At 39.1% G+C, this 23,177-nt stretch overlaps 2 protein-coding genes across 4 annotated transcripts in view; one reads left to right on the top strand and one right to left on the bottom strand.

Moving 5' to 3' along the window:
- Window positions 1–80: 80 nt before the first annotated feature.
- On the bottom strand, window positions 81–15,907 carry GPATCH1 (G-patch domain containing 1). The gene is made up of 20 exons (XM_032987157.2): window positions 15,752–15,907; window positions 14,589–14,723; window positions 14,196–14,281; window positions 13,554–13,714; window positions 13,111–13,208; window positions 12,889–12,947; window positions 12,310–12,555; window positions 11,353–11,500; window positions 10,522–10,601; window positions 9,279–9,483; window positions 8,329–8,616; window positions 6,346–6,527; window positions 5,933–6,060; window positions 5,528–5,661; window positions 5,022–5,191; window positions 4,130–4,334; window positions 2,926–3,039; window positions 2,286–2,410; window positions 1,614–1,759; window positions 81–388 (listed from the first exon to the last, which is right to left on the bottom strand). The coding sequence occupies exons 1-20, from the start codon at window positions 15,822–15,824 to the stop codon at window positions 367–369; spliced, it is 2,805 nt and encodes a 934-aa protein (XP_032843048.2). The 5' UTR covers window positions 15,825–15,907; the 3' UTR covers window positions 81–366.
- Window positions 15,908–16,582: 675 nt separating this feature from the next.
- RHPN2 (rhophilin Rho GTPase binding protein 2) overlaps window positions 16,583–23,177 on the top strand; it is a 36,386-nt gene continuing 29,791 nt past the window's right edge. Inside the window, exon 1 of one of the 3 annotated variants that reach the window (XM_032987160.2) lies at window positions 16,583–16,710. Coding sequence is in view for 1 of the 3 variants with exons in the window: in XM_042797474.1 (XP_042653408.1) it covers window positions 22,724–22,792 (69 nt within the window). In the remaining 2 variants the exon portion in view is untranslated. Of the gene's footprint in view, window positions 16,711–22,613; window positions 22,793–23,177 lie in introns of those variants that run through there. The other 2 variants (XM_042797474.1, XM_042797475.1) reach the window with 2 other exon arrangements.

Below are 23,177 nucleotides of genomic sequence, written 5' to 3'. Positions count from 1 at the left end.
TAAACTTCCTAATTTAATTCAGACTGAAACTTACTCTCCAGCATTTTAAAGGTCCTAGGCAATGACTTACCATACAAAAATTATTTGTAATACTTAAGTTTATTAAAATACTTTGTTTCATATTAATTAAAACAGAGCCTCCAGTATTTCCGATTCTGCTTCCCAGAAAGGGGTCTTTTCAACATTCCATAATCCATACATTTTGAACATATGAAGCATCACAAAATAAAGATATGCACATTTACTTTCAAACTAATTCAATATGAATACAGTATCTACAGTGCTTCAAAGATTGATCTACCATCATGGAGGAGATCAAAAATTTGAGACCAAGACAAACAGCACTGAAGAAAGCAAGCTACCTCTTCAATACTGAAGCTGTTTTAATCTAAAAGGGAGAAAGAAAAAGAAAGAGGTCAGATTGAACAGTGACATGCAACATTAAGAACATTTAATTACTTGAGCAGTTTCTTAAACCTTAGTTTAAGAGAGAGATGAGTTATGTGAGATAAAAACATTTTCTCAGTGATGTAGAGAGACATGCAAATACGAAGACTTCCAAAATTAACTGTTTGTACAAGTAAGTCTGTTTTGTGCAAAATACATAAAAACGTATTTATGTATTTACAAATCAAAGGAGAGGTAGTTTGTTTTTTTAGTAAGAAAATACCAATACATAACCAAAGCTCAGTTTCAAAGGAATGGAAGGCAGAGTCTTTTTGAATGCCCGCCTTTCCATTGGTACACAGCTATTCCACTAAACACCTTGATCCAAATCATTTTGCCATTAGGCCAGCTGGATGTGGTATTTCAACAAAAACCTCGAGACCTCTCCTTCAGCTATTATGAGACACTAAACAGAAGCCAACACAGTGACTGTTGCCCATGGGATGCATTTAAAGTTGACTATGATCTAAACTATAGACAGTTACTTTTGTTTGTACTTTAAGTGTGTGTGCAAAATTGTGAACAGTTCTTTTTTGATTTTCACATTTCTATTAGCACTATGTTCAAATTTCTGTAGTTTATAGAGATGTAACAGCACAGTCTAAATTTAGCAGACACGTACATGACTCAAACATGATTCTGCTTGCTTCACTACTCCTTGCTCAAGCACAGAATTATCTTAAGCATTAATGCCACATAATGGATCTATTTGAATCAGATCTTTCACTATCATCAAACTGAAGCAGACTCAAAACATTCTGAAGCAGACAATGTTGCTTTCAATGTTTCCAAGTAAAGAAAAGTAGAGAAAGTACCGGAAATTTGAATCACCACCTGTACTTGTTCAATTTTTAATTCCCATTCAAAATACCTTCCAAAACCATCAGTCATCTTTAACTATAACCTCCAATAACTAGCAGAGTTGTGTATTTAGTGCCCTTTACCTTAAGAGGCTTCTATCCTAAAATTAATTGCACTCTAGATTAAGATGCCTAATATTTGTAAGCCTTCCTCATTTTAATAAAAAAACTGAGCAGTATTTTATATCCATAAAGAGACTGACTGATTCATATTCGCTGCAAATAGGTTCACTAGAATGACAACTCATAAATGGAGGTTTTGATTATTCACTGCAAAATTTGCAAATGTTTAAACTTTCTGTTTACCTTCTTAGAAGTTCTTTGGGTGACAAGCCTGTGGTATCTGTATCACTAAGGCTGTCACTGCTATCTGCAGTGTCTGAGCTGCTATCTTTTTCTGATTTTTTATTCTTGTGTTTTCCTTTGCTTTTCTGTTTCCTATGTTTCTTTTTCTGTAAAAAGAAGATAAATAATCCTTTATTTCATTGTGAAAGTTTTTGGTTTTTTCTGAAAGGAAACAACAGCAAAAAGTTGATTTCAGTGTAGATTCCAAGCTTAACTGAAGCAGAACACTTAACAATGACTCTTTGGCACTACTCAGTCTGAGCTAAAAAAATACATACCAAAATCACCCATTTCATCCCAAGCACTCAAACCGACCCCCAAATAGAAATTTCATTATTATAATTTGTATACAAGTCATGACTTATATGCAGTCCCCAGAATATCCCTGACATCTTCAGCATATAACACTAAGCTACCCACAATATTGTATCTGTAGTCACACTGTATATATGGAAAAAGCAGCAGCCTAGTTGGACAATTTTCTGTTCGGAACTTCAGGTTTTAAGACATATGAGAACTCAGTTACTTAAGTTCTAGTCCCAGTATATCTATTTTCTACAACCTAGCATAAATAATAAAAAATTTTGAATGTCAGATTAAAGAATCAATAAACTGTTTATTTCAATTAAATACCTTTTCCTTTTTGTGTTTGTGTTCTCTCTTAGTCTTGTGTTTCTCTCTGTTCTTCCTATGTTTTTCTTTCCTACTAGGCCCAGGAAAAATTGCTTGCACCATTGGTTCTTGTTGCCAAGTTGGGCCTAAAGCACAAAGCAAATGCAGAAACAAAGCAAATGCAGAAACAAAAAAAAAATGACAAAAAAGGTAACTTAATTATTAAATTCTATATTACTTTAAATTAATAGGATAGTTTAAAACAAAACAAAACAAAAAAAACCAAACAAAACAAACACCCCAACAACATAAGCTTTCAAATGTAAATAAAATGTCTGAAACTCCTAACTGCAACCTGTCAACTATAACTAAATGCCTTTGCAATCTGTTATTAAAAGAAATTGCAAGGCTGGTCCTTTATTTTCACTACAATTTTTTATCATTGCCTCTATAGAGCTACAACAAAATTGGTACAAAAAGAGGTTCCTGCTAGTGAATCACAGCATAGTAACAAAGCATTTGCTGATGCCAGTTTGACGTAAATGCAGGCATTTAAGAGGTAAAGTGCCTATTCACAAATGGTTTTTAAAGAGAAATATCGTGTATCTTACGTGCAACTTCAATGTCCAGAATTTACACACTATAAGTCTGCAGAACCTACCACCAGAAGAAAAAGCTGGAGGCAACTTTGGTCCAAATTCCTCTGTTGCATCCAGTTCCTGCTTTGAAGTAGGCAACAAAGAAACACCAGGATCAGCTGTAGCAGCCACATTCTCTATGAAAAAAAAAAAAAAACAAAAAATTCTTTATTTGAAAGGAAAATAAGAATGCTTTTTCCAAGAACTGCTGATAAAAGTTAAAGAAGGCTTTTCTAAAAAACACTAAGAAAGCAAATTAATCAGCATCCTGTGTCTCTATGGACTGCTTTGGCCAACTGGATAGCGGACATTCTGAAACATGTGAACATACTGTTTGTTTTGGTTTTGTTTTTTGGTTGGTTGGTTGGTTGAGGTTTTTTTTAACCAAAATTGACCTTTTACATTGTACAATTACTAATTAAATTAATATCAGTGAACCTGTTTGCTTTAATTTAGTAAAAAGTATTATTTTCCACTACTTAGCATGAATAAAAGACTCCACAAAATGGTAAAGTTAATCAACCCTAGCTGTTAACAGAACCAGCTGTGACAATCAGTGGACAAAGTATTTCCATTGTAAGCCAAGTATATTGTACATTTTGTTAATTTAATGACATCTTGAAAATACGGGAAATTTTCACAGCTCATTTAATTTTACTAAGAAGTAAAGATTGGTCTTCTCCCTCTCTTGTGGAAGTATTCTGGGAACTTTTTATAGCTAGAATACAAATAAAATGCAACTTTTTGATGTCTTAGTAAAATTATTTTGATATTATATTTTACTGGAATGTCAGTATTTAGAGAGTGAATTTAATTATCAAAGAAATGCGAGTTGTTTATTTCTGAATTTGTCACATATCCACCATGACAGTCCTAATTTATCACACTATCTTGCAATTTATCATAGATATAGAAGTTTCCCTGTATTTCTCAGTGAGGTATGCTCTAACATTTGATGTTATCTTCCCCCCTTCACCGTTTAACAAGCATATTCCATAGGGCAGTTAAATTGTAAAATCTATGCAAGACACATGGTAATGTAAATAACACTATAACATGCAAGGTGTTCTTCAGTGTTGTATTATTCATGTTTTCTACATGCCCAGCTCCACCAGTGCCAAATGATCTACACGAAAGCAAGCACTGTCCCAGTAGTTCTGGAGTATTTGGTTCGTAAGTAAAGCTTTTATAAATACATTGTAAAAAGGAACATCCATTAAGTACTACCTTGTACATTAGAAGATGAACTGTCTGGTACAATAACTTGCTTGGTGGTTTCTGAATCTATTACTGAAGCAGTTGGTTGCTGTTCTTCATCACTCTCTTCTTCAGAGGAAGATGATTTTTCATCTGACGAACTCACAAAAATAGCCTTAAATAAGTCCATGGATGGTCTGCTTTCTTCTTCCTGATCCTTATCTTCATTACCTACCTGCAAAACAGCATCATAAACTGTATTTAAACACTAAAGAAGCTAACAATCTCTCTCTGATAAGTAATAACTTTAAACATGCTGACATGTATTTACAAAACACTCAAGTATCACAAGAGGTGTGAAATATACAATCTTAGGAACTGCTAGTCTAAAATAGTAAAATTCTGAAACACTGCTAAACTAAGTCAGTGTTCTGTAAAGTGTAGTGAAATTCACACTACACCAATGAAAATAGATCTCCATATATTATAGGTTCTAATTCATTAATTCAAACTGCAATTGTATACTACTAAATTTAAGCAAAAGGAAAACATCACCTTTCTCCCCAAAGTATGCACCCTCCTCCATTCAAAGCAGAAAAAAATAGATTCTGTGCCTGTGAGCAAAGTGGGTGTAAGGGACTGAATTTAACTTCCAGACTGCTGAGCTACATTTTTTCTTCTCTTAAGCTGTTATTTCAAGTATAGTCATGCTTGTTGTCCTTGAACGCTGTGTATGTTTTACATCTCAGAGGTATAACCTCAAAATTCTTCAAAGTACAATCTCACGTCCTTGCTTAACCCAAGTTGGCTCTTCTGCAAACTCATCTGTATTAAATCAATTCATATATTACCCAACCTTATTTCTGGGTTGTGAAGGTTTACAGCTATTTCCCTTTAAGTTCAAACACCGCTGTAAACTCACCTCAGTGGGAAGAGTTTCACTCAGCTCAGTTGCACATTCTTCTGCTGCTGGCACCGGTGGCTGCTGCTGAGCATCAGCTTTCGATCTAGCAAGGCTAATGAATTCGCTGATAGAATCTTTTTTCTCCTTCTCTTTATCTGAAACATCCCATCTTGAAGGTTTCTTTGGTTCTAAAAACATCCCAAACATTCAAAACAGTTGCATGCCAAATTAACCTGCATTTCATGGCCTACTTGATTTTAAATTACTCTGCTTCTTCAGTATGTTTGACAGTTTTTCAATCTTTCTAATATCTGACTTATAAAGGTCTTCTAAATAGAAATTAGCATAGTATCACTAACTCAGCTTTTATGTCATCGCCTTTATTTTTCAATAGCTTTGTTTGTTTGCTTGTTTGATTTTTGATTAAAAATAAAAATCATGTGGGTAAGTTCTCCACGACAAAGATACGTTTTTTCTATACTAATATTTCTTTTATACCTAAACAAATAAAATAACGAACTTACTGTTGAGATTGTTATTCTGTTGGATTTTTTCATTTGTTGCTTGAGTTACAGACGTGGTGGGCTCAGCCAGAGTTAAGAAATTAAACACAGAATACTTGTCTCGTTTCACTTTTGGTAACCCAACAATGGAAGAACTAGAGGGAAATAAAAATGTTTGTTGATTATTGTTTTCAACATAGAAAAAGCCTCAAATTATTTAAAACAAGCTGAAACACCTACAGTAGTCCTTAAAATGTGTATTATTTTGTCAGAGGTCACCATGGTCACCAGGCAAATAAAAACATTAAGTAGTTCTATATTACATCTATTATGACGCAAAAAGAAAACATTGTCAGATTTTCCATAAGCAAATGAAAACTCAGAATTTTCAAAAAATGCTAAAAATATCAGTAGCAATCATCTTACTCAGGATACGGATCAGGAACATTAAATCTTTTACACAACAGCTTTTCAGGATGCCATTCAAATTTGTCTCTTGTGAGTTTGCCAAACATCTTCATCTTCACAGCAGTCTCCTTATCATCAATGTCATTCTGAAAAAGTCAAACATTTATAGCTGCTAAATAAGTAACAACTTTCTGAATTGGCTATTACTGTTGTAAGATGTAAGAACAGGACAGAAACATAAATATTTAAGTGTAGTTTAACAAATCACTGCTTTGTATACAGTGAGTGTTTCCAGGAGTTTGCTAAACAGAAGGGCAACGAAACATTGACAAACATCTACAGAAGAGTTCTAAAGAAAAAGAATTTTGAAAGTTGGGATTAAGGCAGCAACTGCAGCTCCAATGTACTAAAAGACTGTAAACAGCATATACCTCTTGGTCCCGAGGAACTTCGACTTTGTCAACATCATCTTCATATTTGGCCCGAGTAAACCTGGATGACAGTGTTGAATTTGAGGATCTGTAGAACATTGCTGCACGGAAGAACTCCTCTTGTTCTCTTCCTCGCTCCCATTCTGTCATAGTTGGATCTAAATAATGCTCCAATGTATCTACTATAAGATAAGGAGAGAAGTGCTTAGCAGAGATTACACCTTACTTAGGCCCAACTCTTTTCAAACAAAAAATAAGATAATAAGCAAACATCCTTGCAAGTATTTAATGAGTATTTAGTTTAAGGACAGTATTCATCTCAACTGTGTTATTCCTTGATAACTGGAGGTAGTTTTTAAAGGTAGCAAGAATGATGGCATTTGTCAAATGCAAGATAAGGTATTTTAAATTTTACTTGTGATGCTAACTCATTACTGCACTCACTGCCCTCTAAGGAATGTTCAAAATACTTATGTATTTAATAGGTGTTGAAAACAAAAAGTATAATCCAAAGCTTTATCAAATAACAAACATAGAACAAAAAAGTTAACTAGTGACTAAGCCTGGCCAGGCTTTAGTAACTTCAGGGGGCTTTCTGGTATATATTCACTGATAAATAAAGAATTTGGACATAAGTTTTTGTAAACAATACAGACCCTGTTTAAAGCAATGGGTTCACATTTGTTCCCACGAGGAATAGAAAATAACAGCAGCTGAGCAAAGACACTCTTACAAACAGAATCTTAATCATCCAAGTTATTTAAGTATTTCTGCATTTTTATCGTTATGATTAAGGAGGCACTTACAGCCATAAGAAGATGCTCAATTTTACACTGGAAAAAACAGTCCTGAATGGAGGAACAATGGGTTCCAAGCTGAAGGAGTCCATCCCACTGTGGTAACCAGAAGAGGCTACTGACCAGGACATCTTTTTTCATATAGTGAAAAAGATTACTTAAAAACAATCCTAAAGTAACACAACCAGGTTTTCTACCTGACACTATACACTTTCTTATGCAAAACTTTGCTGGTGCCCTTTTTCTTCCTCCTCAATAGCCCTTGTACTTTAAGATTTAAAAACAAAACAACATTATTTTTTTTTTATTTTAAGACACTCTAGATTCATCTGCTGCTGCTGAATTCTCTAGATCAGATTTCAGCTTTTTATGCCTTACAGAAAAATCACAGTAAGGGGGAACTCACTACAAGGCACCCCAAGTACCTGGTTTAACGTGAAATACACCACAGTATCATTTAATAGAAAAATTCTAAACAAAATGGAAGGAGATTGAATCAGCATGGAAAGACCAGATAAAGGGGGTTGGGTTTTTTTGGTTTTGAGTAAGAGCTCTGCATGTATGTTATGATTTTACAGCCGTAAATTTTTCTGCAAGGAACGTAAGTGACAGTGGCATTTTGAGTATCCAAAGGACATGTAATACAAGCTTTGACAAGTGTGAACTACTTCATTCACTTTAGGTTCTTATCTCCTCTGGAAGTGTCGGGTATGGGTTTTCTTCTCATTTTTCCCGTCCTTCTACTGGGATCTGATAATCTTTCTGCCTTTATAGGATCTGTCAGTTTTACTCCTCAAAGAGAAACAAAATAAATGAAAATGCCTGTTCCATGCATAGTTTATGGTACTGACCAAAGCTGAAGCCTACTTTGGCACATGAAAGGGAAACCTGGGCAATTAAGTAGAACTTCACTTCTGATGCAGCATAGAAGTATGAAATGTAATGCCTAAAATCAAGTCTTGCTGACACTTAAATTACTAAGCAGTTTTCCTGAATTAACACAATTAAATATCAGTAAAAATGTATTTTAATATTGGCCCTAAAAAGAAGTAGAGGGAGAAATGCTGCGGATTTCAGGAAGAGAACTCATAGAGAACATAAAATGCATCAGGACAAAAAAGGGGAAAAAGGAGGAAAAACAATTTCAAAGCAGAATTAAAACATCACGATTAATCTCTTCAGTTACCTTTTTCTCCTTGTTTAAGACTCTTCACAAAACTTTCGTATCTTTTTTGTTTTTCTGGATTTCTTGCAAATGGTTTGAAGTCACTAGAACCAGCATTTGCTAACTGCCCCCCCAGCAACATTTGCCATTTGTGAGAAGCATCATCTGGGGAGGCTGGCTGGAACCTGCTATTTCGTGATTGCTGAGGCAGTATTTTTGCCTTCATTTGTTTTTCAGATGCTTGTTTCACTTCTTTGAGTCTTTCTCTATCTTTCTCAGACAGATATTCCAAAACAGAAGGAGCCGGACCTAAAACCAAAAAAAGTACTAAGAGATAAATAGAAATTAAAAATTACTGCAACAATTTCTGCCACTTTAGTGGAGGAAAAAAGCCTACCACTGTGCATATACATTCAGAGAAAATCCTCTTAAGCATCAATAAACAGTATAATGGCAGAGAGAGCAGAAAAAAAAAAATGGCCGCTATTTTATCTTTTATGCTGTTTACCATATATTTACATATTACTTTGTGAACTTTACTACGGTAGCTACAAATGTGAACCACATTTACAAATTACGTTTTTAGTGAATTCACATGTATTTCAGTGAAACCACATCTTACAGGAAAAAAAACCCTCACAGCCTACTATATTCTGAATTCGTAAGGCCACAAATAAAAAAACAAACCAAAACAAAAAAAAAACAACAAACCCCCCACACACAACACCACACAGTCCCAAACATACTTTTTGTCTTTAAAAAATTTAAGTAAATGAAAATACAGGCAGATATGACAACAGTTCATCTGTTGAGATGAAACTGAACAATGATAGAGTATTCTACTTAAGCCAACTAGAACGCATATGTTTATATCAGAAAATAGTGTAACAGGCTAGACCAAATTTTTACTGTTATCTAAACAAACAGGGGACCTGAAACACAAGCAAAGGTGTGGTCACATACATCAATACCTTTTAGACCAGTCTCTCCTAGTCGTTCCCTCCTCTGAGATGCATTCAAAGCATGTCTGCTTTGTTGTGTCATATCACTCTCAAGTTTTCCAGTCGATTCATCTAATGCCTTCTGTAAATGGTAGTTTTCATTCCCAGCTGTGATCACAGGTCGAAAGTAATGGACTGGTCTGTAATTTCGTGGCAGGTTAGGTGGTGGATAAATCTTGGCAGGGGGATGACAAAACAAAAATCCACTAAGAGAGAGATACAACTTTGCATTTAACACTTACAAATGTGTTTCAGAAAAAGTAATCTTAAAATTTTTCAATTTATATCTTATCAGTAGAAACAGACACAAGTTACTGATTCTTTTAGACCCTAGTCAGTACCAGGCATCATAATATGAACTTTGTGAACAAGCTGTTACACTGTTAATATGTAACGATTATGAAAAAGAGGAAAACATGCACATTGAGCCACAGCAAAATTAACAAGAGTCTTAATATGCACTGCTTTTATTTGAGGAAATGCTCCTGGTATTGCTTAATAATTATTTTTTTAAAAAACAGAAGTCACATGATTTAATCGATTAATTGGACTATTGAGTACTTCTCTGCTTACTGTATTTTAACATCTTTCAAGGTCCTTTTCCCTTACATTCTTCATTCAAGCTGTTACCTCAAAGGTTACCCCTGTGCCTCCTATATGATGCAATTTTATATACCACGCAAATGTTCTTCCTTCTTCTTCATCAGAAAGAGGACCATGTCACACAATTCTGTTTGTCATTCTAATTTATGCAAATATAAATGGCATATATGATGCAAACCTGAGAATAGGGCTAACAAATTAACTTGTCACAAAAATAGTGAAGTAGATCAAGCATGGGGCCTGATTTTTATGGAACACTGAATATTACATCCGAAAGCTCTAAAAGCAAAAGATGTACATTTTTTTTATTTCAAAGTTGAATGAAACCTTTCCTCCAACCTTATGCCAAATAACAGTGGACAGCGTGGAAGGCACCTGTTCAAAGCAAGTACATAGGCAAAATTTAAATTCATCCAGCAGTCTGACAAATTTTAGGTTTGTACTGAATAGCCTCCAATGCTATAATTTTGCTCATTCAGTAATCTTTATTGCTGACCAAAAGTTTTATTTCTAAGAACATAAAAAACATCAAGCAACAGTAAAGTCCATATAGCTCACATGTCAATTTGCTGATGCTATTCTAAATACAAAAATATCAGTATCTGCTTACCTTGCTTGGAATTGATGATTTTGATGCCAAGGAAAAACCATCCAAGATTTTGCCAATATATTTAACTTCTCTTTCAGATCCTACAAAATGTCCATAGAGTTGGTCAATATGTAATACATGTATGTTTGGCAAAAAACATTTTTTTCTGAATGTTTGCAATTTTCCAATACATTTTATGGAACATAATTGTAGTTCTTTGTCTTCACTGCCTTCCATTTAAAATTAAGGGTTCTGAATCTGGATTAGCATTATATAGCTAAAAAACTACTACCAGAGAGATTGCTGTAAAATGAACATGCCTAACAGTGAGGCAACAGTACCACTACTGTGCATAGAGCTAACATCACGAGTGCCATTAATTGTGTACAACATCAACAGGTACTCCAGAAATCACTACAGTATTTCATGCACTTAAAAGCTGCACTAAAGTGGTATCAAGATAGGATTTACAAATGTTATTTGAAAATACACAAGTATATCTAAAAAAATCTTTGCAAGTAATGTGGCATATTCTGTAGCCATGGTTCACAATCATTTGTTTTCTTCAGTGGAACTGAATGCTGTTATCTCAAAGCAGCATGTATTTTGCTTTCAAAAATGTAATTCAGGGGATTAATCTACATTGGGATTAGTGAAGGATTTCAGAAATTATTTCCAGATTTGGACACTTCGATATAAAAGACAGACTAGATGAAGTTTCAGATATCAAGGCTGGAAGATACCAGTCTACTGGAAATTACAATATTTGGAAAATAAAGACTACACTTATGTAATATTTTTTTTCCCAAATATAAGTTACACTAGCTCTTTAAATAGAACTGCAGTTCTTACTTTTTTTGGATTTATACTGTTTAGGCGCTGTCCAGCCATATAATCCATCTCCAGGTTCCTCTTCTTTTAGAACTGTATCATATTTTGACAGTGTTTCAGTTGCATAAATATCATCATCTTCCTCCTCTAAAGCTCCTACACCAAAAGCCTAAAATAGATTTTAAATAAAAATAATGAGAATTCAAAAGCGTAAAAATAATACTTTTAAGTCACATATCAGAACACATCTACATGTATAGCTATTTATCTATATCATATAAGATGTCCAGTATACATATGTATACTGGGAAAAATGTACAGCTTCACCAAAAAAAGTGCTACCAAACGGTGAAAAAACACAACACCTTCACCAAACACAAAAGCAAACATATTCCACTGCCCTGGCAGGAAGGGACAGTCAGTTTGGTCTGTACAGGATGAGGAGAGAAGCCTAATTCCACAAGGTAACATTTGCAGTCTGACTAAGAGCAGGTTACATTCTCAGTAGGAAAACAACGTAAATGGGCATGAAAATGAAAGAAGTATACTTCCCAGAAATATAAATTGACAGTGCTTTTACGTAAGAACTACAAATACTGTGAAGGAAAGCAGAACTTCTCTAGCTGACAGATTCAGCATTACTGAAAGGATTCAGTAAAATTGACAAAAAATATCACTATGGTTATATTTTATATATCTAAATTTCTCTAATAAAAGTAACACAAGAATTTTCTCCACTCAGCTATTCAGAGTGAGGTATTTTATAGTTCTCTCTAATGATATCCATAAGTGAAGGCATTTCAGAGTTCTAAGGATTTACCCTTATCTTCATATTAAGTAAAAGTGTTCTCAAGCCACACTTAAGGTTTCCAACAATAATCCCACTAGGTGCCTTCCAGAGAAGAAAAAAAAAAAAAACAACAAATTTATGTAGGTTTTACTGCATTAGTAATAAAATGCATTAAAAAGTGTCCTCACCTGACCTGTAATACCTAGTTTTCTTCCTTTACTGTGTCTCAGATCACCAATTAAATTGCTTGTGTCTTCAGAACCACCTGTGAAAAGATTCAGGTGTTCTCTTCCAGATACACCAAACAAAGCTTGTGAGGGGTCCAAACCCTTATAGCCAAGTCCATGGACATTCTCTTTTGGAGTCAAATCTACAGGCATTACATCTTTTGGTGCAAATGTCACATTTTCTGGCTGGTATTCATCCTCTTCATCCTTGTACAAAATAGAAGTATGTAACAGTAAATATGACTAAAAGTTCTCTCTACTGTGCTTTTACAAAATTTAGTTAATATGAGATTAGGCAAGTTTGCATTTCCTAAATTATATATGAAAATATGTATAAACTACACCTGTTTATGTAGCCAGAGTAAATTTAGCTACATTAAAACCTTTTTTCACAATAAGCTTAATAAATATTTATGAATACTTTTAACAAAACTTGAAACTGCATGTTAAAATACTGTTCAAAGGCATCAAAGAAGTTATTCAAAAGCGTGTTAGCACATATTCTTACATAACTCAAGCAACAACTTTTGCCTTCAATACCTCAGAACCCTCAGACAGTCCGGGTGGTAATGCACAACCATATACTTTCACCGCAGGGTCTGTGAGAGACATAATAGCATCATATTAAATTACAGTTCTTTATTAAATTTCTCTAAGATTAAAGAAACAGACCAAATAAAAGGAGGCTTTAAAATGAACTTTCCAATCAGTCTATGAATGCTGACTTTTTATTAATGAGTTCAGGAACTTCACTGAACTTACCAGGTCTCTGCCTGCATGGCTTTCTTTTCACGCGCGGTCCAACTCCTTGACCTTCTTTCCAGCCCATTTTTCGTAACAGTTCAACCCCGATTGTTATTCTAAGAAGAAAACAAAAGAAAAAAAATTACCTCAAACCTTAATATTTCTTGAGAAACAATATACATATATACCATTCAAATTTATGTTTTTATATCCTACTTTAAAATCAAATCTGCATATATCAACATTTCCATATACACTGCATCCCAGTTTGTAAATGTTGACCTGGTACAACTCTGCACAGACAAAACAAAAATCCAGGTGGAGGCCACTGAGACAGTGTAACGCTGCAGGTCTTCCAATCTCTTTCATGGATTACTGTGGTCAAACATTACTTTTCTGACCAATACAACACTCCTAAGTGAAAGGCATTGTTTGGTTAACTTTTATTTAAATTTACTTACTTTGATGGTCCTATTAAATCATCAAATGCAGTGGTTCCTGGAATGGCAGCAACTACTCCTGCAATCTGTCTAGCTTTCTCTTTTATTCTATCTTTAGCTTTGGATGCAAAATCATCTGTGGTTGTAATATCTTTTGGTGCTATCCCAAATTCACTAAGATCCTGTAAAATATAGACAAAACGGAAAAATTTAGATTAAAACCACGTTTCCCTCAAATACTTACTTACTGTAATGGTAAAAAAAAAAGAAAATGGGATATGTCCCTCATACGGGCTACATTTTTCAAGACATTTATATAGTTGCTTTTTCAATAACTTGACTGTTGTATTTTAAATAGCTTCAAAAGTACTTATATTTTCTCATAAAGTGAAAGGGTTGAGTTCTGGGTTTTCACTTCTTCCTTGCAATCAGTAACTGGATCAAAGAGTAGCCACCCTGAAGTGGAAACTGAGATTACAGGAGCTTCCTAAGTGAATCTATGAAACATCCTACAAGACCTAGCAGTATAACACTGTATACAGGAAATAATTTTAAAGCTATTTCCATTTTCACTATTTAAGTTCTCAAGAAGATTCCACTGTCTGAAAAACCCTCTGTCATGGCAACTACTTCCAAAAGACTTTTATTCCTTTCTAAGTTTACCTCTTCATCCATGAAGTCTTCTGGTCCAAGAACAGTTCTGTCTGCTCTCTTCTGCCGTGATGATACAAAAGCTGAAGGAGTCCATCCTTTAAAGAATGTAAATATCTAAATAAGGCATTGTAAACTGCAACATAATATTTGAAAACAATTCAAACATTTCAACCTTACACCTTAAGTGTACATCATGGGAACACCTATAAAACTGCGGTACGAAAACTCAAAGGGAAATAACTTAAACAATACTGTTTCAACTATTTGCAGTATAATGAATAGCTGGAAAAACAAACAAACAAAAAAACAACAACAACAACAAAACCTTAATGACAGTTAATTTGTTTTCATTAACATTATGGTAATCAATTATCCTTCCCAGAAGACAGAAAAATATCTAACCTTCCTTTGTGCCAACAGTGTTAAAGTAACCAGCAGAGAAACCACCAGTAAATGCTCCATGGAAACGCTGATATCGTCCTTTTGCATCTTTAACAGTCTGTTCTTGAAGAGGAACTGGCTTTTTAATTCGTTCACCTACAATCAGATCAATCAGAAACCAAGACACAACACTGCATAAAAAATGGACTCTCCACTTGCTCTAGATGCCACTTCTTCCTTGCAATTAATAACTGGATCAAAGAGTAGCTACGCCGAAGCTGAAAGCATCAGCAGTTTACATTTATTCCCACCCTACTTTAAATGTTTGTATACGCTGTTGATGTACACTGCTAAAGAAAAAGCATGAAGTGTTCAGATAGAAATCCTAAATACTAATGAGTTCCAAAACCATTTTTTTTTTTGTGAAGGAACACTTTTAGTTGTTTAAGCATGCAAGACCCTTGACAGGATTTAATCCCTTAAATACTTGTCTTGAGAAATTACACTACATCACAAGTGTCCAAAACTGAAACCAAAGCTGTCAACTTTGACATAAACATTTGCACCTTTTTAACAGTATTTTTACGAATGAAGTTGTATATACTCAGGAGTCACAGATGTACAGAAGCCCTTGAATGATGCTGAGTCTGTCTCTTGAATATAAGTGCAGGACGTTCACAGTAGCCTAACTGCAAACGCTTGAGCTATGTATTTGAACTCCACTTTTTCCTGAGACCTGGGGAACGGACACAAAGAGAGGCCCCCAGCTCCAAACAGAACAGCGCCGGCACAAACCCCTGGGAACCCCAGGCCCGCAGCCGCATGCCGGCAGGCCGATGGAGCGCTGAAGACTCTGACATGCCCGTCGCGGGAAGCCTGCCTTCTGCTCCCTGACTCTTCCACCCCGTGGCCCCTTGCCCAGGGCCGGTGCCAGCACCCCTCTCGCAGGGCAGCCCCTGCGCCCCGCAGCAGCAGGAGATGGGGCGGCAGGCCTGCGCTGGGCCCACCCGCCACAGCTTCCCCGAACCGAAGGCCGTAAGAAGGCGGGCAGCAGCTCCGGGATGGACTGGACCGGACCGGACCGGGCCGGGCCTCCAGGACACCCCGGCCTCCTGCCAGCGCCCGCCGCCGCGCACGACGGAGGGGCCGAGGAGGAGCAGGCGATCTCCCTGGGGGTCCCTTACCCTCCTGCAGCGGCTGGAGCGCGCTCCCGTAGCTCACCAGGTCTTCCTCCTCACTGTCACCGGACTCCGCCATCTTGCCGCGACGGTGGCTGGCGCAGGACACAGCTGCGTCACGCCGGGCAGGCGGAGCGCCGCCGCCCGTGCTGAGGCGGGCCCGGCCCGGCCCGGCCCCCGGCGGCCGCCGAGCTGCGCCGCCGCCGCCCGCCCCGCTCAGCCCGACTTTGCGCCGCGCCGATCCGCGGCCGCGGGCCTGGCCGCGCAGCGCAGCGCGGCAGCAGAGACCCCTCCGGACCCCGTCGCGGGGGGCGTTTCCTGGGGGGAGCGGCGGCCAGAGCCTGCCCTGGCTGCGCGGGGCCGCTCCAGCGCCACCGGCGGCGGCAGAGGAGGTACCAAAGCCCGGCGCTTCCAGTGACTCCGGCCAGCCCTTTCGGCCCGGGGAACTCTGTGAAGAAACGTGGGAGGTGCTCCTGTGTGCTCCTCCAGATCCACGGTCCGAAACGTGGTTCGGTGTCTTTCGAAACGAATGACCCTAGAAAACGCCAAACGTCTGATTGTCGGCGGCCATTGGATCAGCCGTCTCGAAACTTCCAGTGCGCCCACTCGCAAACGCCTCGGGGCTAAGGGCTAGGCAAAGGACAGCAAAACCCGTAAAACAGATTTTATCTGAATCGAGGTGTAAAGCGAACCCTACCCTGAATCAATATGACCAAGGGAGGTGTGGATTTCATGGAATTACAGTCTTTAACATACATGGCAAAAGTTGGTTAACCATGTTGTTTTACGAGCTATTCAAAAAGAATGTGCATAGGAACTGGGGCAGAAGTCTCTGCACTCAAACCTTGACTAAAAGAGCTTTATTTCTCTATACATTTTCAGGTATCTGCACATCTTACGGGACTTTTGTACCATGAAGCAAACTTTTACTGAATATATTTTATACAAAGACCATGTAAGAATCAGTAAGTATTCACCGATAACTCCCAAGTGTTCAAAATCTGGATTTTATTTTTGTGGCTTTCCAGTGTTTTATATGAGAAACTCATATGTTGATTTTAATTAGTTTGATTTCTCAAGCTTATGTTTTACCTTAATACTCAGATTCGCCACAAGCACGCACAATATAGTATAAATTTTAAAAACAAACACCAAGCCACCACACGCCCAAACCCCACTTCATTTTGTGATGAAAATAGATTCCATCAACCCACAACTTGTAAGCAAGTGTCACCAGTTTCTTGAAATCCTTGAAAATAAATCAACATGGTCTTGAGAGATCACTGCCCTTAATAGATAAGAGTTCTGCACTTTCTGTGGCATATTCTCTAATCCAGTATTTGTGATTGTCTGTATACACAGAAGTGGTTTCTTTCAAAATGAAACTACCGAAGTTTCATGCGGTTTCAGGTTTCCATAGGAAATATTTACACGGTTCCATGCAAATACAGTACTCTGTTTCATTTAGGTTTCTAATTCACTTAATACAATAGAAGCCACAGACATTTACCTACAGACATTATCTTTTCTCATCATTACTACTTAGTAAGATGTTAGCTACAACATATAGTGGCAAAATGAGTTGTTAGCACCGTTGCTATTTCTCTTTGTTTAGAAAATAATTGTTCCTGAATAGTTAATTCTATGTGACTTTGATTTAACACACAGGCTTAAATAACACTTTTTCGCACGATGTTAACAGAAAATCTTTTGAGTGTCTTGTCCTTTATGTTCAAAGAGTTTGAGTAATCAAATTTTGAAGTGTTTCCTTTTTTTTTTTTTTTCCCTTTAAGGCTTTTATCAGATTAGAATTACTTTTGCATCCCAGTGGTATTTCCTTCTCTGTGGTAAACTCAGTCTCCTGTTTACAGTTGTTAAACCAGGTGACAATTGCTATTTGTATCTGTTAAACAAGACAGTAATTTCAGTGTCTTTTGATAATTGCAATGAAACTAAAATATTCATAGGTCTGCATAGCTTATGTTTAAATCAAATTTTTACCATCAGTTGGCTGGTGAAAGAAAAAAACAAAAAACAAAAGCAACTAAACAAACAAACAAACCCACAACATTTTTGAATGAAAGGTTAAATACTTGCCAGTACATAAAAGGCTGAAATTGAGCCCTTAAGCCATAAATGGACTTCAGGTTTAGTTTTCCAATACATTTTCAACATCTGTTTTAGAATTAGTGCATCAAGAAGGCCAATCATAGAAGTGTCTTCCTACATATTTTGTTATATTCTTTAAAACCAGTTCTTCAAATAGATAACTTCTTGTTGATTAGTTTTAAGTTTTGAAAGTCACTGGAACTTTAGACTAAAACCAGGTTAATCAGTATATAAAAGAAGGAAGCAAAAATCTGACTCATTTACAGGGGTGTTAAAAACGTGTTAAAGAAAAAATGAAAACGTAAGCACAGGAAGTATAGAAAACCAGTATTAAATACCATTTTATTTTTTAAAACACAGCAAAAAGAGACAAACAGCTTGATTTCACTTCTGCCTTATCTTGTGTTCAGTGGAAATATTTTTCCCAATACTCTTCCTGCTAACAGATGGCTACTCTATCAGTTGACAAAATGGACACATAAAGTACAGACCATGAGGCATTGTTTGAGCTTCTACAAAGTGCTAATTTTTTTTTTTTTTAATAATGAACAACAACAAAAGAGAGCTAATGAATATTGTCCTTAAGTACATAGATTTTTATCTATGGATCTCACCTAAAGGCAAGGCATTATCTGGGAAAAGTGGTGGTGATTTTACCCCTGTTTGGCCTTGCATTCTTAATTCAGACTGAAACTTCAGTGTCTTGTTTCCAATGTGATCTCACAGTAGAATAGACAAAGCACTATTAGCGGTTTGATAGTAAATGGTATTTCTTTTCAGTAAAGATAAAGCTGCAGTTAACACATGCCCCACACTGTTAATTTGAAAAAGCAGCCATGAAATGCTGCACATATAGCCAAACCCATCACGTCCATGCAAAGCCTTTTACTGAGTTTGTGTAACATTTTTATACTATTTTTGCTATCGCTCAGTGAACTTCTTTGTAAGGAAATACTCTACTGGCAGTTCTTACTTGCAGTTCCTGTCTGGTCACTTTTCAATTCATTTGCCATAAAATGCAGAAGAACTTCTTTTGTTCATGTGAACACCTTCCCATTCTTTACTCTCAAACTTTTCAACCTTGAAAATATCCTACATCTTGTAAGCTTTTAAGAGGCTCAAGGCAGATTCACATCACTATTGCCACTGTGCCCCCATGCGCTGTTTTTGCCATTCTTAATCTCTTTTTTTTCCCCCTGAATACATATTTGGAAAGAGTTGAGAATGGGGGGAAAAAAACCCCTCTACCTAAGATCCCTTTTCCTCTCTCCTGACCTAAAAGTTCCTCACAGCAGCCAGATACTTGCTTGTTAAGAACTGCAATCTTCAGAAAATAAGGATGATACTATCTTGGTGCAGCTGAATTCATCAACAGTAAAGCTACAAGCTGTCTCGTTTACTGATAAAAACTTGGTTTTCTGCTCAGAACAGAAGTTTGATATTCAAAGCCACCAACGATAGGAGAAATCTGTAACCGTGTGCCAGGTTCAGAAGTATCTACCTTGACAAACAGCAGGAGTTGATGCATACTTCTCCCTTCATACAGTATCACTCTTACGTGCTTTTGCTGATAAGCCTCTGTGTCTCTCAGGGACAGAAGCTGTCTTTGAGGCACTGGTTACCATCCTGTAGCTGCAAGGTCTGCAAAATCACAAAAAATAAACATTCTCTTTCCAGCAAGCAGCAGCTGCCCTTACTAAGCCAAAGTAGATTTCTATCTTAAGTATGTAACAGATATTGCAGCAGGAAATTAATTTCCCAAACTGAGACCATTTCCTAGTGGCCAAAGAGAAGACTAAAGATGGAATTTCATATATTCACATATTTTTTCAAGATGGGGGAGGGGGATTGACTGAGCAAGTGGAGTGATAAAAACAGAACAGAAGTATAGAACATAGTGTGCACATGTACCTATAAATCACATATACTATTGTGTTTCTGTGGTAAGGCTGTCCAAATTCCAGTCCCTCTTAACTTTGCTGTTGTGGAACAAAATCTGGGACAACTCAAACTCTACCATTCTATGGCTGTTTTCAGCGTGGTCATTGTTTGGATCACCCAGCTGCTTTATCTGTGAAGATGCACAAAGCCAGATAGCACTGAGTTCTGTAAAACAAAGAGATTTGCATTGTTTTAATTGCAATACATTAGGCACAACATACTGATCTTCTTTGGATGCAAATTCTTAAGCACTTGATGCTTTCTCAGAGATAGTGCTACTGCTACCTGCAGTGCAACAGCTCACTCAATTTAATATTAAAAATACATAACAACTAAACATCTGAATCTATACACCCCTTTTTCTGAGTGCATGTGTCCCAGATTTTTATTATTCAATCTTTACAAGGCAGCAAACCAAACCTGATTCGTGTGAAACTGAGAAAGACTGCAGTAAGAACCCACCTCTATTTTGGATTCTAATAGCAACCAAAAAGCTACGGGAGACAAAGTGTTTAAGGAACTGGTGAGAAGAGCAGGGACATGTTTTTTTCGAGGGTAAATCAGGTTTTGAAATGTTCTAAACTGCAGTTTACATTCCAGGGTCAGAGAACGCTCCTACCCGGTCATTACACAGCTCAGCCCTAGCTATTGAGACCATAAAAACAACATGCGCCTTTTGCAAAGAAGCATATTCCCCACATGCAGACAAAACTCTCAGTGGCTTACTTAAGAAATATGATGTCAGTCCTAATGCAGTCATGATGAAGTGAGGAGAAGGCAGGGATAGGCACAGTCTAATCTGGCTGTTGTGAGAGTGTTGGGTGATATACCCAGGACACTAAAGATGGAGGAGGAAGCCTGTAAGAGGTATCTTGGACTCTCCTGAATTTGCTGTAGAAATTCACTGTGTGTAGCACTGCTGACTTTGTTTTATTCAAATAATGCACCAGCAATGAAGAAAGGCTGCATTTTGTCACCATGATATGTTAGAAGTTATTTTTGGCACTGTACTGTGCAGAAACTTGTTCAAATTTGTGTTTTACACATAACCATGATAATAGCCACTCGTCCAGTTGTTAACTGTCTGACCCTTTGTCCTGGCTACAGGCTCACAGGTCTTTAATTGGAGTAATAGCTGTAGCCTTTTAATGAGATCAGTTTTCAATAAATCCAGTGAAAACAGCACAAACTCCCAAGATGGTCACATTAATACCATTTTAATTGCCAAATTCTATCAGCATGGCCTATGCTGGCAAATTGCAAATTTATCTCTCATTTAGATTAATTTAAACTATGTATTGCATTGGAGTTTTACACTGATCTTGCAAGATTTAAATTTTAAAATCCTTTTTAATTTGGCAGGTAAGTACATTTACTAACATCATAAAAAAGAAAACATTTTTTACACCCCCTCAATAGAAGTTGGAGCAAGTTAAACTACTTTCCCACTTTTACCTATTTTTATTCCTATTCTATTTACCTATTTCTATCCATATAGATGGATACATTCATCCAGTATCTTTAGAATTATTGAAAAAAAGGAAAAAGTACTGGGGTGATAGAGTGAACAAAATCAGAAAGCAAAATTCAGCTGACCAAGAGAGACAGCAGATCTTTGGATCTGAATTTCTCAGTTGCTGACTTCTTCCTTAAAAACAGGCAGTAGACACACAGTTTAACTGGACTGCTGCATAACTCTCTGGAGATACTGTTGTTTTCAAAGAAAGTTTCAGTTAAGGGTGTAATTCCAAAGATATTTTTCCTTTGATAAAGAAACGTTGTCTCTGCAGATTTTTTCCTTACACAACTACACCTTACTTCTAAGAAAGATGAAAAGAGGAGGGAGGGGGTAGAAGACAAGTTTGGTAATATTGATCTAAGTATTTTGCTGTATTGCATCTTTAAGTGCTAAATGCCCACCTCAATCTGTACATTAAGTCTGGCTAGTAATCGGATCCAATATTGGCAATTTCCATACATAAACGTCCAGTAACAACATTTGTGAAAACGGTTACACAATGGAGTATTTCGAAGACGAGGTTTTTTGTGCGAACACTGCAGATTTTTGCGATGCTGAGGTTGATCCCACAGCAGTTTCCCGGAGCCGGGGCCAGCCCTGCCTTTCCCCGATACTGTTGCCCTTATCAGGGGCCAGAGGCAGCGCCCCGCCGGCTCCCGGGGCTCCGGGCTCCTGCCCTCCCCCCGGTGCGGGTGCGGGAGCTGGGGCCGGGGGAGCGGCCAGGCCTGCGAGCCGTGCCGGCAGGGCCACACGCTCCCAAAGCCCATCGCGGGCCCTGGCAGCTGTCCCCGGCAAACGCTCCCCGCTGCCGGGGCACCCCCAGGTTTGGGGGGCACCCTTCGGAGGAGTGAGCCGGCGCTGACCGACGGCCAGTCGCGGGAAACCTTATCCCCCCGGAGGCAGGCACCAGGCCCGGGGAAAGCTGGCGGCGGCCCCGCGGTATCGGGGGGCCCGGCCCGGCCCGGCCCGGCCACTCCCGGGGGGCGGCGGCAAGGGGAGGCCGCGGGGCAGCGGCAAGAGGCGAGCGGTCCCTCCGGGGCGGCCAGCCAGCCTCCGCCACGCTGCAGCCGAGCCCAGCCGGAGGAGCGGGCCGGGCCGGGCCGAGCCGAGCCGCTTCCAGGCAGCGACAGCGACAGCCACCGCCCGGCCCGGCACGAGGGGCACCTCGCCACGCCGGGGGCTGCCGGGCTCCCACGGGGAGCGGCGTGGGGGCCACCCAGTAGCGCGGCCAGGGCGGCGGAGGGGCAGGGCGGTGGGGCGGGGCAGCTCCTCCCCGCCACCGCCGGAGGTGGAGCCGGGCGCTGCCGTGGGGCAGCGGCCACATTTCCCGCAGGGTCGCGGCTCCCCGCAGCAGCGCTCGGCCGGCAGCAGCAGCAGCAGCGGCGGGGGGACGGCTGGCTCGCCCGGAGATGACAGACGCCCTGCCGCCCCGCGGCTGCCCGGCGGCGGAGCCGGCGGAGGACGGCTACTTTCGGAAGGTGGGAGGTGCGGCGGACGGCTCGGGGGCGGTGGGCTCCGTGTGCCCGGGGGGCGGTGGGCTCCGTGCCCGGGGGGCCGTGTGCTCGGGGCAGCCCCCGCCGCGCTCCCCTCACCGCCACCCGCGTCGTGAGCTCCGTCCTTCGGCAGCCCACGGCGGGGAGGGGAAGGCGGCGAAATGGGCAGCTCGGTTCTGGCTGAACGCGTCTGCCGGGCCAGGGCAGGGGCGGGCGCGGAGCCGGGCTCCGGGGTGCGCGGGCGGCGGTGCGGGCGGCGGGCTCCGCTCCGCGGGGACCCGGGCGGCTGCGCGATCCTCCCGCTGCCCCTGGGCAAGGCTTCGCCTTGCAGGACGGGAGCACTCATACCTCTACAAAATGAGTGAAATCC

This window comes from Tyto alba, unplaced genomic scaffold (genome assembly GCF_018691265.1).
Source record: "Tyto alba isolate M040663 unplaced genomic scaffold, T.alba_DEE_v4.0 Super-Scaffold_26, whole genome shotgun sequence".
NCBI lineage: Eukaryota > Metazoa > Chordata > Aves > Strigiformes > Tytonidae > Tyto > Tyto alba.
Note: the sequence above shows the minus strand (reverse complement) of the source record. Positions and strands in the feature narration are given on the sequence as shown.